The sequence below is a fragment of the Juglans regia genome, chromosome 7, assembly GCF_001411555.2.
Source record: "Juglans regia cultivar Chandler chromosome 7, Walnut 2.0, whole genome shotgun sequence".
Lineage (NCBI taxonomy): Eukaryota > Viridiplantae > Streptophyta > Magnoliopsida > Fagales > Juglandaceae > Juglans > Juglans regia.
The window spans coordinates 43,715,087-43,728,435 of NC_049907.1; the positions used below are offsets into that span (position 1 = coordinate 43,715,087).

The following is a 13,349-nucleotide window of genomic DNA, read 5'->3' on the forward strand; positions in this document are numbered from 1 at the left end:
TAATTAGAAATGGGAAATGAGATATATAATGGTTTTCCATATATGGAGAACGACTGTAGTAAGTATAAACTCAAATCCTAAAGCAGGAAATTATATGGGAGGAGGAAATGAGAGTTTCCCCCAAATAAATTGTCAAAATTTGGAGAATAGGAAGCCAAATACCAATGCTCTTATAAACTAATATATATATATATATATATATATATATATGTATATATATTATATTATATGTAAAATTGTACGTACTATGAAATTTATAAAAATATGTAGGAACATAAGTTAACAAGAATTAGATTCTAACATGCGTATATATAAATATATTTTTAATACATCAAATTTATTTCACTTTGGGCTTGTTTGCAAAAAGTTTCCAACCCAAAATTATATTTTCATCTCGTCTTATTTCATCTCATCTCATTTTTTTTCCAAACATTACTTAAATATAAATATTTTTAGATTAATCATTACAAAATTTTCAAACTAATCATTACAAATTTCATAAACTTTCAAACAAAAAATAAAAAAACAATTCAATTTTTTCAAATTTCCAAACAAAAATAATATTATAACTTTAGAACATTTTTTATTCAACTTTTTCTCTTTCATTTTCTAAAACTCCATAAAACATTGTTAGATGAAAGTTGAATAAAATATTATTAGAACATTATTTTTTTAATATTATTATTATTTTAAAATTTGAAAAAATTAAATTATTTATTATATTTTGTATGATAATTTGAAAAAATTGTAATGATGTGATAATATAGAACAATTTCACTATCCAAACGACATTTTTGGGCCACATTCTACAACTAATGGGGCCTAATAAATTAAGGTATCGTTTGGATGTTAAGTTGAATTGAGTTATTTATAAATAATAGTGAATTGAAATGGTAGTGTGAGTGTTGTGAGGCTACTTATGATGAGTTTATATGTGTTTGAATATTAAGATAATCTTAAATATATTTATAGAAAGTTAAAAAAAGTTATGAGTTTTGCGTGTAAAGATGTATTAAGTTAAAAAAATTGTAAATCTTGTATAAAGAGATTTCCAATTGAGTAATGTTTAATAATTTATGAGTTATATATTTGAATGTTGGGTTAGTTAAACTCCTATACTCATCTGAGTTGAGAAGAATCCATATTCTAAACGAGGCGTAATCAGATAAACGCAGGCCCATTTATATCTTAGGGTTGATTATTAAGTAAAGGAAAATGATTTATTTACAACACATTGTACAATAATGTGTTAAATGAGGGATATATTTATAAAATCATCTTACTTTTATAAGATCATTGTACAAAATGTTGTGGATGTATCATTACTCTTTGGAAAATGCTGGAGCTCCCGCTGGAGCTCTAGTGTATTTTATCATGTGTATTTTTTAATTCTTTTTTTATATAGATATTTTTAATGATTTTAAATATTTTTAAAAAATAAAAAAATTTATAATATTATTAAATAATACTTGCTTAATCACGAAGTAAAATATAAAATATTTTTTTATAATTTTTTATTTTACTTCGTGATTAAAGAAGTATTTTTTAATAACTTTTTTTTTACTTCTTGATTAAGAAAGTATTTTTAATAATATTCTAAATTTATTTTATTTTTTAAAAAATATTAAAAAATATTATATAAAAAACAATTTAAAAAAAACACGTACAACATATGCTACAGCCCCCAGCGGGGAGCGGGGGCTGTAGCACGATCCTTACTCTTTAAGTAAATATTTATTGTCAAACAAATGGACGTACGATAAGTGATTCTATGCTTCTCCCCGGACAAGACTACTTTATTCTCTCCGTTCCAGTTTGTATCGAATCCTCAAATGACATATATACCCACATACTTCATTGATATTTACCGCAATGTCGCTTTATTCCACCCTTCATTTTCGCTACTTCCAATAATATCCCCCAACCTCGTCGGTTTCTCCGAAGCTCTCGTTCTCTATATGAGCCCTAGGTCTCAGAGCGCAGATACAAACGAGCTCGAAGAGAGATCGATTTGAATATTTAATCTCTCAGGTTCATGCATAATTTTGAGGTAATAATTGGATCTTTTTCCTTTTCGTAGTGATTTTACTCTTTGTTTGCTTGGTCATAAAACCATGGAAAATCAGAGATTGGAGAATTTAGTTGCTTTCTTTAGTGGTGGAGCGTTTTAGTGGTTCGCCGAGTTCCAGTACTCGTTTTTCTGTGTAGATCTTGGAATTACTTTGTTTATATGCGTTTAATGGACTTGTGTTTTTCATAATGTGTCTGGTAGCTCAGAAATTAAAGGAAAAGCGAAGAATAAAACATACTGCATTCTCTTGTCACTTGCTACTTTGATTTTGTCATTGTGATGTTGATCGGGGTTTATTGTGTATCATGATTCAATCTTTGAAGTTTGTTTCTATGATATGCATGTACGTCTAAGTAAGTTTTATTTTCATTTGTCGGAATTGGTAGGTTTCCCTACTTTCTGCCTATTTCTGTGATAATTGAGAAAAAGGGAAGGAAACTAGAAAAAATTGGATGTTAATATTTGAGTTGTTTAGCTTCGGATGCAAAAGGAAAAGAATATATAATATATATGTATATATATATTGTATTGTAAAAAGTATCTTTTTATGTAAGCTAAATGGTTAGAATAGGCTGGGTTTGTAATTTTCGTCTGGCTTACAAAGCCAACCCATACCTAGTTGGGCTTGTTCATTATAATTATTTAAACTCTATTACTCTTTTTAATTTATTCTCATTGGCCTTAAAGATTTGATCTTCAAGTGCTACACTTGGTTTTGAAAATCCTTTACCATCTATTTGTTTGCTAAAAAAAATGAAATGGTGGGAAAAATAAAAGATAGAAACGTGGTTCTTATTTGAACCCCTCCCCCTGCCCCCCACCCAACACCACCGCGGCCAGGCAGATAACTGGATCATTTAGGAAAAATACATGATGGATTGAAACGTTTTGTTAAATTTTGTTCCTTCCAATGAGCAGATCAAATGGCATTTCATGCACATTTGAGTGGAGGCTCTTCTTACATGAATTTTCTTTTTTTTTCTTTTTTTTTCAATAGTAAGGATTTTTGGTGTTGTCTTGCTGACTGCCTTATGAAAAATATGTCAGAATGGTTGATAGCAATGCATCACCTGGATCACCTGAAGAAACCCAAAACCCTATTCCTGATGGGAATGAACCTGAGCATGACCTCCCTCTTGATGCTATAACTCGAAAGGTTCAAGAATCACTCTCTCTTGGAAAGAGACATAAGTTTTGGGAAACTCAACCTGTTGGGCAATTCAAGGATCTGGGGGACACCAGTTTGCCCGAGGGCCCCATTGAACCCCCAACCCCCTTATCCGAAGTCAAACAAGAACCTTACAACCTACCCAACCCCTATGAGTGGATTACTTGTGATATCGATTCAGATGAGATGTGCGATGAGGTTTATAACCTCCTCACTCATAACTATGTTGAGGACGACGAGAACATGTTCCGATTCAACTATTCAAAGGAGTTTCTTCGCTGGGCTTTACGTCCTCCAGGTTATTATAGGAGTTGGCACATAGGTGTCCGTGCCAAAAGTTCGAAGAAGTTGGTTGCCTTCATTACTGGCATTCCTGCTAGAATCCGTGCCCGTGACAATGTAGTAACCATGGCAGAAATTAATTTCCTTTGTGTTCATAAAAAGCTCAGATCAAAGAGACTTGCTCCTGTCATGATCAAAGAGGTTACCAGGAGAGTTCACTTGGAGAATATCTGGCAAGCAGCCTATACTGCAGGGGTGGTTCTTCCAACACCAATTTCAACTTGCCAATATTGGCATAGATCCTTGAACCCAAAGAAGCTGATTGATGTTGGGTTTTCTAGACTTGGTGCGAGGATGACAATGAGTCGAACGATAAAGCTTTACAAGTTGCCAGAGTCAACAGTCACTCCAGGTTTCAGAAAGATGGAGATACATGATATTCCTGCAGTTACACGGCTGCTTAGGACTTATTTAAACCAGTTTGTTGTTGCGCCAGATTTTGATGAAAATGATGTGGAGCATTGGCTTCTTCCAAAGGAGAATGTCGTGGATAGTTATCTGGTTGAAAGCACTGAGACTCACGAGATAACTGATTTCTGCAGTTTCTACACACTTCCTTCGTCTATCCTCGGCAACCAGAATCATTCTACTTTGAAAGCAGCTTATTCTTATTATAACGTTGCCACAAGAACTCCTTTGCTCCAATTAATGAATGATGCTCTTATTGTGGCTAAACGCAAGGATTATGATGTTTTCAATGCATTGGATGTCATGCAGAATGAATCTTTCTTGAAGGAACTGAAATTTGGGCCAGGCGATGGGAAACTGCACTACTATCTTTACAACTATCGGATTAGACACGAATTGAGGCCAATCGAGCTTGGGCTGGTGCTCTTATAATTGGAACTCAGAAATTTTGATTAAGGATTAAAACTATTTGCTGGACTTTGATAAGTTTGATTGTAAGGTTTTATCCTTTTTGGGAATCCGCTTAATTTAATTGTGCGAAACAAAATAAAAAAAAATATGGACCTTATTTTCTTGCTGGAAGTTTGTGTGCAATTGTAGATTGTCCTGCTTTTCGCATGTTAGATTCGCTAGAATGCCATGAACATAATGCGAAAAGTGAATAATAATAGAGAAATGATATTTACATAGTAGCGACCTATACTCATTTTGAAAAAAGTAAGTAAATATGAGATTTACACAGGAAAAAAAAAATTAATTTTTTAATTATGAATTTTATTATTTTTTGAAAGGAGTGTAAGACATTTGCACAATTTATTAACTGCATTCAACATTACTCGAAATAATATATCGGATGGTTGATAGCTTGATGGTAGCATCCTGGTGCTTCATGTTCCAATACGATTGGAGTCATGACTCGCAACAGTTGAATTTTCAATTTAGTGTCACTTCCTTGTAACTCATAAACCAATAGAATTTGGTGGTCGTTTCTGGGTTTCTTTTTTAGTTCATAATTTTGTTTGTCTGCGCATAAATTTCATGGTCGGAGTGTGTTTCTTTCATTAAATAAAAAGAAAAAGATATTATGTAATTTGTACTCTCAATTTGACTGCTTATGTATTTTATTTTATAATATCATTTTTACTTAATAATTAAAAAAGTAATTATTGGTGTATTGATTTTTTTTAAATGATTAAACATGTTTGAAAAAATGTTTGGAATTAAAAGCCAAAAAAAAAGTACAATTCGCAGTGAGGGGGCACACCAAGTGGCCAGACTTGGGTTGGCATAATAGCACTACCCAAAACAAAATGTCATTCACTGAAAGTTTTGCTGTTTTTTGTAGTTAGTACATGAAGTAACCTACTCAAAGACCCACTGCAAACACCTCTCTCCCTCCCCCATCATATGCAAAACCAAGTGTCATCCCTCCCGTGTAGGCTATTTTTCCATCTCTATTTTTTTTTTTTTTAATCTTTTGAATAAAAAAAAAACAAAAAAACAAATGGGAGGTAATAGAATAACTATTTCCCCGTTGATCCACCCTGATTGGGTCCAAAAAAATGCTGATGTGTAGAGATGAAAACTTTGAGATTACTGCATGGATCAATGGATTTACATAGACATCCCCACAATTACAAAGATTTCATTAATTATACAACCGACATTTTATCCTACCGAATAAAAAATTTAACGGATAACCAACCTAAGCCAAGGGGACAATTTCACCGCGCGAGCCTGCAACGATAAACCCAAAGAAACAAACAAAAGTCAATGTATCAGCAAGATATTAGAACAACAAAAATGACTTAAGTAGGTAAATGTGTTTTCAGCATTACATCTTTCATAAATCTCTTTGACTAGTTGTAGCATTGAATCGGTATCTTCTGCCACCTTTGAGATTCTTTCTGCCTCTTTAACAGCTTCAGCAGCCATATAAGCTTTGTTTTCGGCATCAGCTACTCTGTAGGCAGCAGCATTAGCTGCATCATCAACAGTCTCACTGGTGGTCATTAACCCAGAGCTCAGTGATTGCCGTGGTTTGACATCCCTTTGTTTTGGGCTAGGAGTTTTTGTTCCTAACACGGTCTCTTTTCTGATCTTGTAGCAATTTTGGACCTGCATTTTTGTATGGACACATAAGATAACAAATCAGAAATAAAGCTTCCATTCCAGAAATTTCGTAATAGTAATGCTGAGTGTAAACTATATTGCAGACAGAACATGCTTCAGGTACATGACATCATAACTAAGAACTTGGGCAGAAATAAGATTGGTCATGCCATTGCCATCATGGAGAAGCAGCTGTGGTTCAAATATATTTTAATTAAAAAAATTATTAAAAAAAGGAAAGGGATGTTATCCAGGTAGACAGGAATATACGTGAACTCACTCAACAAACAAAGGGCAGCCGGGGTTCAAATATTACTACTTCTAGGTAAAAAAAAAAACTATTTTCTTCAACTGAGAAATAGGAATCTTCACCATACTGATTAGCAAAAAGGAGAAAGCAACATTTGCAGATGTCAGCTTGAAACTCTTTACTCAATTTGTCAAGTGCAAGTGCATGAGAGAAGCAATATCACTAAACAACAAATCTCAAAAGGTAAATTTCAGTGAAACATCAAGGAAATCAATTCACCTTTTCAAGCTTGCCTTGTGCAACAAGCCTTCTCAACCTTGAACTCAATAGCCTCCTAAAATTTTGTGGCACCTCATGCCTTCGCTGCAATAGATGAATGAAAAGAGCTGAAATCTCTTCTCAAATCAGATATATAAAAATCTGACACTAGAGATTGCAAAGCAAACAACATGCCTATGGCTACTGCTAAACGAAGTATGATTAAGCCAATGGGAAAGATAGGTTTGATGATCCATGAAAGCTTAAAGATCCAATTTGTGTTTTATTTTGCATTTGAAACTGAGAACTAATCATTTGGCACAAGGTCACTAAAATGAACAAATATGAAGAAATCAATTCAAATGACGGTAAGGGTTCGATTCTTGATTTTCTGAAACTGACACCCATACAAAGTTTAAGAATTGCCTGTTACGGATTTGATAAAGAAATCTCACAAAAGGCAAAAAAGTTACCGCATGTTTTTCATCAAATTAGCCACCATCCTAAAGGTAATTTCCTCCACCTACTCTCTTACAAGATAGCAGTGGAAAATACTGAAGCTGTGGAGCATTCACTGGGTCTATAAGAAGACATGGGCAACATTTTGCGTTGTTCGACCCTAAACCTTGAAGCACAGTAGTGGTTGCATAGTAAGATTCAAATGATGTAAGCAAATCAGTTTGATTTGAAGTTCATGTCATGTTGAAAGGCTTTGTATAAGTGCATTCCATGTCTTTCTAGTACAGTTCCAGAGTTGGCAGAAACTGATTTCTTCTCATCCTAATTGCACACAGATTTTTGCAACCATGAAAACTTATACAACCTAATGCAGATTACTTCAGGACAATATATAGTCCAATGGATAAGAGGATGACAGATAAGACAACTCCATCTGACCTCGATAAAGTGGACAATGGCACTTATATCAGATCCAATTTTATCTTCTATTGCTGAAAGAGCTTCAAAAATCATTGCATTATACCTGGTAAGGAAAATAAATAAATAAAACACAGAATCAAATACCCTGCAAAGAGACCTTGAAAAATGAAAGAGTGACGAAAGAGATACTTTTCGCATATAAAAACCATATAAAGAGAATATAATAATTGTGTAAAAAGGCTACTTACTAAAAAAAATTGTGAAAAAAGGTTGAAAGTGAAGTTGCCATGTTGTACATAATATAAAACCGTATAAGCAACAGGCTTTCTACTTCAAGTTGTCTGAATTTTAGGCTCATCAGATGCTTTGAAAGCATATTCAAAAACAAATGATGAAACTGGTTTATCATCTCCAAAACCCGTACTGGTTTAAAAGCACTTCTGTTGGTATGGATGAGATCCAGAAAAATTCTCTCTATCAAGTATGATCATAGGATTCTTAAATTCCGGCTGAAGAATGAAAGCTACGAATTTCTTTTAATAAAAATGCCCAATATACGAGAATTATTGCATTCATTAGAGCCATATAAATCACTGTCAAGTGTCAACTCATATTTTCTGTACCGTGCCAGTAATCAATCAGTAGTTATAAGAATTTGGGAGGACCATATCTAAAATGAAATCACAACGCATCCACCAGTACAGGATCGAACCTGTGGCTGACCATCCACCCCTTATATTGGAAATGGAGATAAAATAAAACATAACTAATTCATGACCAAAAATCCACACCATAAATGTTGAAGGAGTTTAAGAGAAGGAGGAAGACAAACACGCACCTGGGAGCATTCTTTCCCTCCTGTGTGCCATTAGAGGGATCATCCATAACAGTGTCAGTGTTATGACGAAGTGGAGCAGCAGGAGAAGAATTTTGAACATTGGGAAGTGGAGCAGCTATCGTAGTTTTTACTTTTGCAGCCCTTGATTTATCTTTAGAGCCTTGTCCAGAAGTACTGACACTCAGGTTTCGCCATTTGTCCTGGTAGGTAACCGAGAGTGAGACAGATGAACATCACGCAGGTTTGAATTAGCGTGCGTTAACGAAGATCCTAATATATATTAATTTAATAACTCGATCCCATAAAGCCTGACAAGCAACATTAAACCCGCCAAAGGACCGCGCTCTAACGCTCTTATCCAACTTTCTCCATTAAAGCCACTTGTTCACTTATTCGTTAGCTAAAAGTTAAAGTCACCGAGCGCTAGATAAAATAAAAATGTGTGCGCACGTACGTATGCACGTTCTCACAAATTCCGTTCAGAAAACCACAATCCTGGAAATTCAAGGTTTCAAGCGCAAAATCCCGGGGTTACTCCGGCCTAACAGAAGCGAGGCCCGGGAACAATTTGGTTCTGACTTCTGACTATAACACCTAGGCTTTTGGTAAGAATCAGACCATCTAACAACATAGATGTTAATATCAATTCAAGTACGTGGAACCATACGTTAGAGAAATATTCAAGGAAAATCAAATTTCCCTTGAACAAGAGGGTACCTTAGGGCCCAAATAAAACCCTAAAAGCATCGAGGGAATAAAATATCATGCAAAACCAAATGAAGGAATGCGGGAGTGAATAGTGAAAGAGACGGGAACCTTGAGGTCGATGTTGGAGCGGTGAGTGAGGAAAGGGGCGAAATCGGGATCTTTGAGAATATTCTTCCATTTCCCAGGGCCGTGCTTTGCCACTCCGGCGAGTAGGGCTTCTTCCTCCTCCGCCGTCCATTTCTGCTTCTGATTTCCCATACCTCTCTACCTCTGGATAAAAGAGATTGAAAGAAACAGTCAGTTCAGAGAGCAATGGCGTAAGTTTTGGATTTTCCAAGGTGAGGACAGACGACACCCTGTGTCCTTTCGTTCCCGCTCCTCTCCTGCGACATTCACTTCGCCTTTTCTTTTTCTTTTCCAACTATATAATTTATAATTCCGTTAAATTCATTTAATGGTTTTAATATATATATATATATATATATATTTAAATTCAATTATATTATCATAGCTGATATAATAAAGACTTTTAAATATAATTATTTATAAATATTAGCTACGCAATTGACGTTTTTTCTTAAACCAAAAAAGAGAAAAATAATGTCCATCTGACTTTGTGTCATTCTTGTTAATTCGAAATATTTTAAGTGATTTTAGATATCAATCATCCTTTAAATATAAAAAATTTAGCATGAAAAATAGCATTACTTCACTAATAATAAGTTTAGATAGTAAAAATATTTCATCTTATCATTATAATTTTTTAAAATTTTCATATAAAATATAATAAATAATTCAATTTTTAAATTCTAAAACAATAATAATCTTAAAAAATAATATTATATTAATATTTTATTCAACTTTTAATTTTTATCTAAAACTATTTTATTTCATCTTACTATCCAAATCGCACAAGTAAGACTTTATTGCCATCTAAACATACTTTAGAGCATGTTTGGACAGACAAAGAATTATAGAGTATGTAAATTTTACACGCTCATTTTAAAAAAGTGGATAAATTTAAAATTCACATAAAAAAAACTATTTTTTTAATTATAAACCCTATTTTTTCTTAAAGAAAGTGTGTGATTCTTACATACTTAAGACTGTATATAGTATTAATTTTTTTCTAATTATTATTTAATTATTATCTAAGCACAAAAACTAATACAATTTTTTAAAATTTTAAAATAATAATATTATTAAAAAATAATATTTTATTTAACTTCCATCTCAATATATTATAAATCTAACCTAAATATTTCAAGAGACAGAGAGATGCTTATTAACTTGACAACCTTGAATGATGTCTATTGGTAGCGTGAATATTAATTATAATAGTATTCATATTTTGTCTCTATATTTTTTAAATTGCAGAAAATTGTTGAGATAATACAGTTATAGCAATCTTTTCCACCCAATCACTATTTAATTGATGAGTCGTGCTACACCCATTGCCCAATAAATTAGAGCTTTGCTATACATCTTTTACCACACTCTACATTCTATATTTTTTAAATTTTTTTAAATTTTTAATACTTTCTTTTGAGTTTATTTTTTTAAAATTATTTCAAATTTTCTATTTATTATTCATATAATAAATATTTGATAAAAAAAAATAATATGAAGTGTAGAGTGTTAGAAAGTTGTGAAGATTTTTTAGATAAATTATCTCGGTAAGTCATTTCACCATTTAAAAAAAAAAAAAAAAACCTTCATACATTTTTTATAGAATGGAATTACGGGAATATGCCGGGACCAACTCTTGATTTCTAGCAGATTTCTAGCAAACAAAGCTTTCACTAAACCCTATCCAAAAACCAACTTTACATTCAACCGGCCAACAAAACTTTCATATCCACGATAAAACCAGTCCAGCCATGGAAAAAAACCAAGAGGAAATTGAAATGTTAGTTTTCCAGACTGAAGCACTCACATGGGAAGACATTATCTTAGAGCCAGCATAAGAGGAAGCGGAAAGAATTTCAAATCATGCACTGATTGGTAAGCTAGTTTCAGTGAAACAGTTAAATAAATACATCATCCACTTCACAATCAATGCAGTTTGGAACTTCATTACTGGTCTAATTGTGGCGCCCTCGACCCCCACGTGTTATTTTTGTGGAGTTCGTGACACCAGGATGATGACCACACAAATCATGCATCCCGACGACCAGTGCTCAGAATGTGTACATCATGCAATAAGTGTACAAAATAATATTCGTAGCGGATAATTAAAAGGTATTTATTTATTAAGTACCATAATTGTTCAAAAACAGTAAAGTAACTTTACAAGAATTAAACAGTCATCAGACAGATAATTAAAAACAGGAAATAACATAAAAGAAACAAATCTCATAACGCTGAACAGTTTCTCAACAACTCAAACCTCCGACAGAGCTGATCCCTCGGGTTCATACTCGGATTCTGCGCCAGACTCTACAGCACCATAAGACGAAACCGTAGGGTAAAACACCACAATGAGATTATAACATCTCAGCAAGTAATTAACCAAAATAACATCTAAGAGATTTATAACACAATATTGAAATCACGCGTCCCCATACAGACAAATATGTAGAAAAACATCTCATTTCCTTTTTCCCAAAATACCATTTTTAACAACTCACGCCAAAAATTCCATTTTAGGTCTAGTCATAAACATTAATAATTAAGCATACACCACGGCCTCCTCTATGGACCGTCTGCACGACCTGGCTCTCATCGTCATATCACGGGTAACGTCCGTGCATGAGACTTCGTAACGAGCGATGTCCAATTCTGTACCCAGCGCGTACATGACCAAGCATCCTCTAACCTCGCCAGCCAAAAGGTCACGAAATCGGTACGAGAGTGTTACCGTCTCGTCCGTTCCCGTCGTCGCCCTGCGACAACTCAGAGGATGTCACATCAGTCTGTTAAGCTCCCGAATGACCAGAGGAGCTCCACCGAGATAATGCCTCATCTCGATTTGGGGTTCTGATACACACGCACCCACATGTTCAATCACAATTGCAAACAGACCACTTGACATCACAGCACAATTTTAATAAAATGATAATTATACATTTCAACAATTAACTGGAATATACAATTAAATAATTTATTTACATAAAATAGTCATTCATTTACAAATACACAAATTTCACAATTACAAGTAAAATCTCGTCCTCCAATCCGGCCCAAGGTCCAATTCCAACAACTCCAATTAAAATCCCAACTCTTCAACGGCCTAAGGCCCAATTCTAACAGACCAACCAATCAACATTTTATGAAAGATAAATACAACAATATTATTTAAAAACTGAAAAATTACATACAACTGAAGATGGAAAAATTCTGAAACATCACGTGAAATGAAAAGTTGCACAAGGCGGCAGCACAACAGCGGTACACGGCTGAACAGTGTCCAAAAATTGGGTTTTAACACACGAGTTGGTTAATCTTACAAACGGGTAGGAAATCAACTCACTTCAAACTAAACATTTTACCAAGAAACCGAGTGTAAAGTTTCACAATTTTAAAACTCAAAGAGCACGGCACAACTCCTTAAGCTCTCGGATTTAACACCAAAATTCACAATTTCAGAATCAAAATAGCACTCGGCAAAGCTACACAAGCTCACGGTTTCACCAACAAAAATACAGAACAAACAATAAGAATAGAAGATGCCTAAAACCAGAGAGGGAAAAGATGAACTTGGCAGGTTTTATTGTAGAACCCGTACCTATATATAGACTAAAAATGGTGGTTTGAGGGGCTGTGTGTGTCGCATGGTAGAAGAAAGGTGAAATCGGCCGCTCAAGCCGTGGAGGAGAAATGGCTAAGGTGCAGAAGTGTGGCACGGTAGCTGGACAACAGCACTTTGGAGTACACAGATGCACGACATGGAGAAGCCCACGCAAGATGGAGGTGGAAGTTGGGGGCCGCGTGATGAGGTAGCTCGACAGCAAGGCTTCGGAGCCTCCACTGAACGACACAGAGTTGCCATAGAAAGGTGTAGGTGGCTCTCAGCAGCTGCTGTAAAAGGAAGTTGCAGGAAGAAAATAGAAGGAAGAAGAAGAAAGAAGAATAAGGAGGAAGAAGAAGTGATGTGCGGCGCCAAAGGGAAAGTGATGAAGCCCTAGCTTCTCCTTGACCAAAACGGAGCTGTTTGAGTAAAATGAGGGGCTGGATTTTAATCCACACGGGCTGGGCTCGCTAGGCATACGGGCTGGGTTATTTAGGCGCACGGGCTGGGCCCAATTTTCCTTCGGGCTGGCTAAACCCACACGGGTTGGGCTTAATTAAAACACACACACACACACATAGCACA

General features: G+C 34.6%; 2 protein-coding genes across 2 annotated transcripts; one reads left to right on the plus strand and one right to left on the minus strand.

Annotated features, from left to right (window-relative positions):
* Nucleotides 1-1,899: 1,899 nt before the first annotated feature.
* On the plus strand, nucleotides 1,900-4,571 carry LOC109002015 (glycylpeptide N-tetradecanoyltransferase 1-like). Its single transcript, XM_018979576.2, has 2 exons — nucleotides 1,900-2,050; nucleotides 3,119-4,571. The coding sequence occupies exon 2, from the start codon at nucleotides 3,120-3,122 to the stop codon at nucleotides 4,419-4,421; it is 1,302 nt and encodes a 433-aa protein (XP_018835121.1). The 5' UTR covers nucleotides 1,900-2,050; nucleotide 3,119; the 3' UTR covers nucleotides 4,422-4,571.
* Nucleotides 4,572-5,558: 987 nt separating this feature from the next.
* On the minus strand, nucleotides 5,559-9,430 carry LOC109002017 (telomere repeat-binding factor 4-like). The gene is made up of 7 exons (XM_018979579.2): nucleotides 9,390-9,430; nucleotides 9,143-9,304; nucleotides 8,327-8,526; nucleotides 7,507-7,591; nucleotides 6,631-6,714; nucleotides 5,828-6,107; nucleotides 5,559-5,726 (listed from the first exon to the last, which is right to left on the minus strand). Exons 2-7 carry the CDS (start codon nucleotides 9,290-9,292, stop codon nucleotides 5,695-5,697), a joined length of 831 nt encoding a protein of 276 aa, XP_018835124.1. The 5' UTR covers nucleotides 9,293-9,304; nucleotides 9,390-9,430; the 3' UTR covers nucleotides 5,559-5,694.
* Between the last annotated feature and the right edge of the window lie 3,919 nt (nucleotides 9,431-13,349).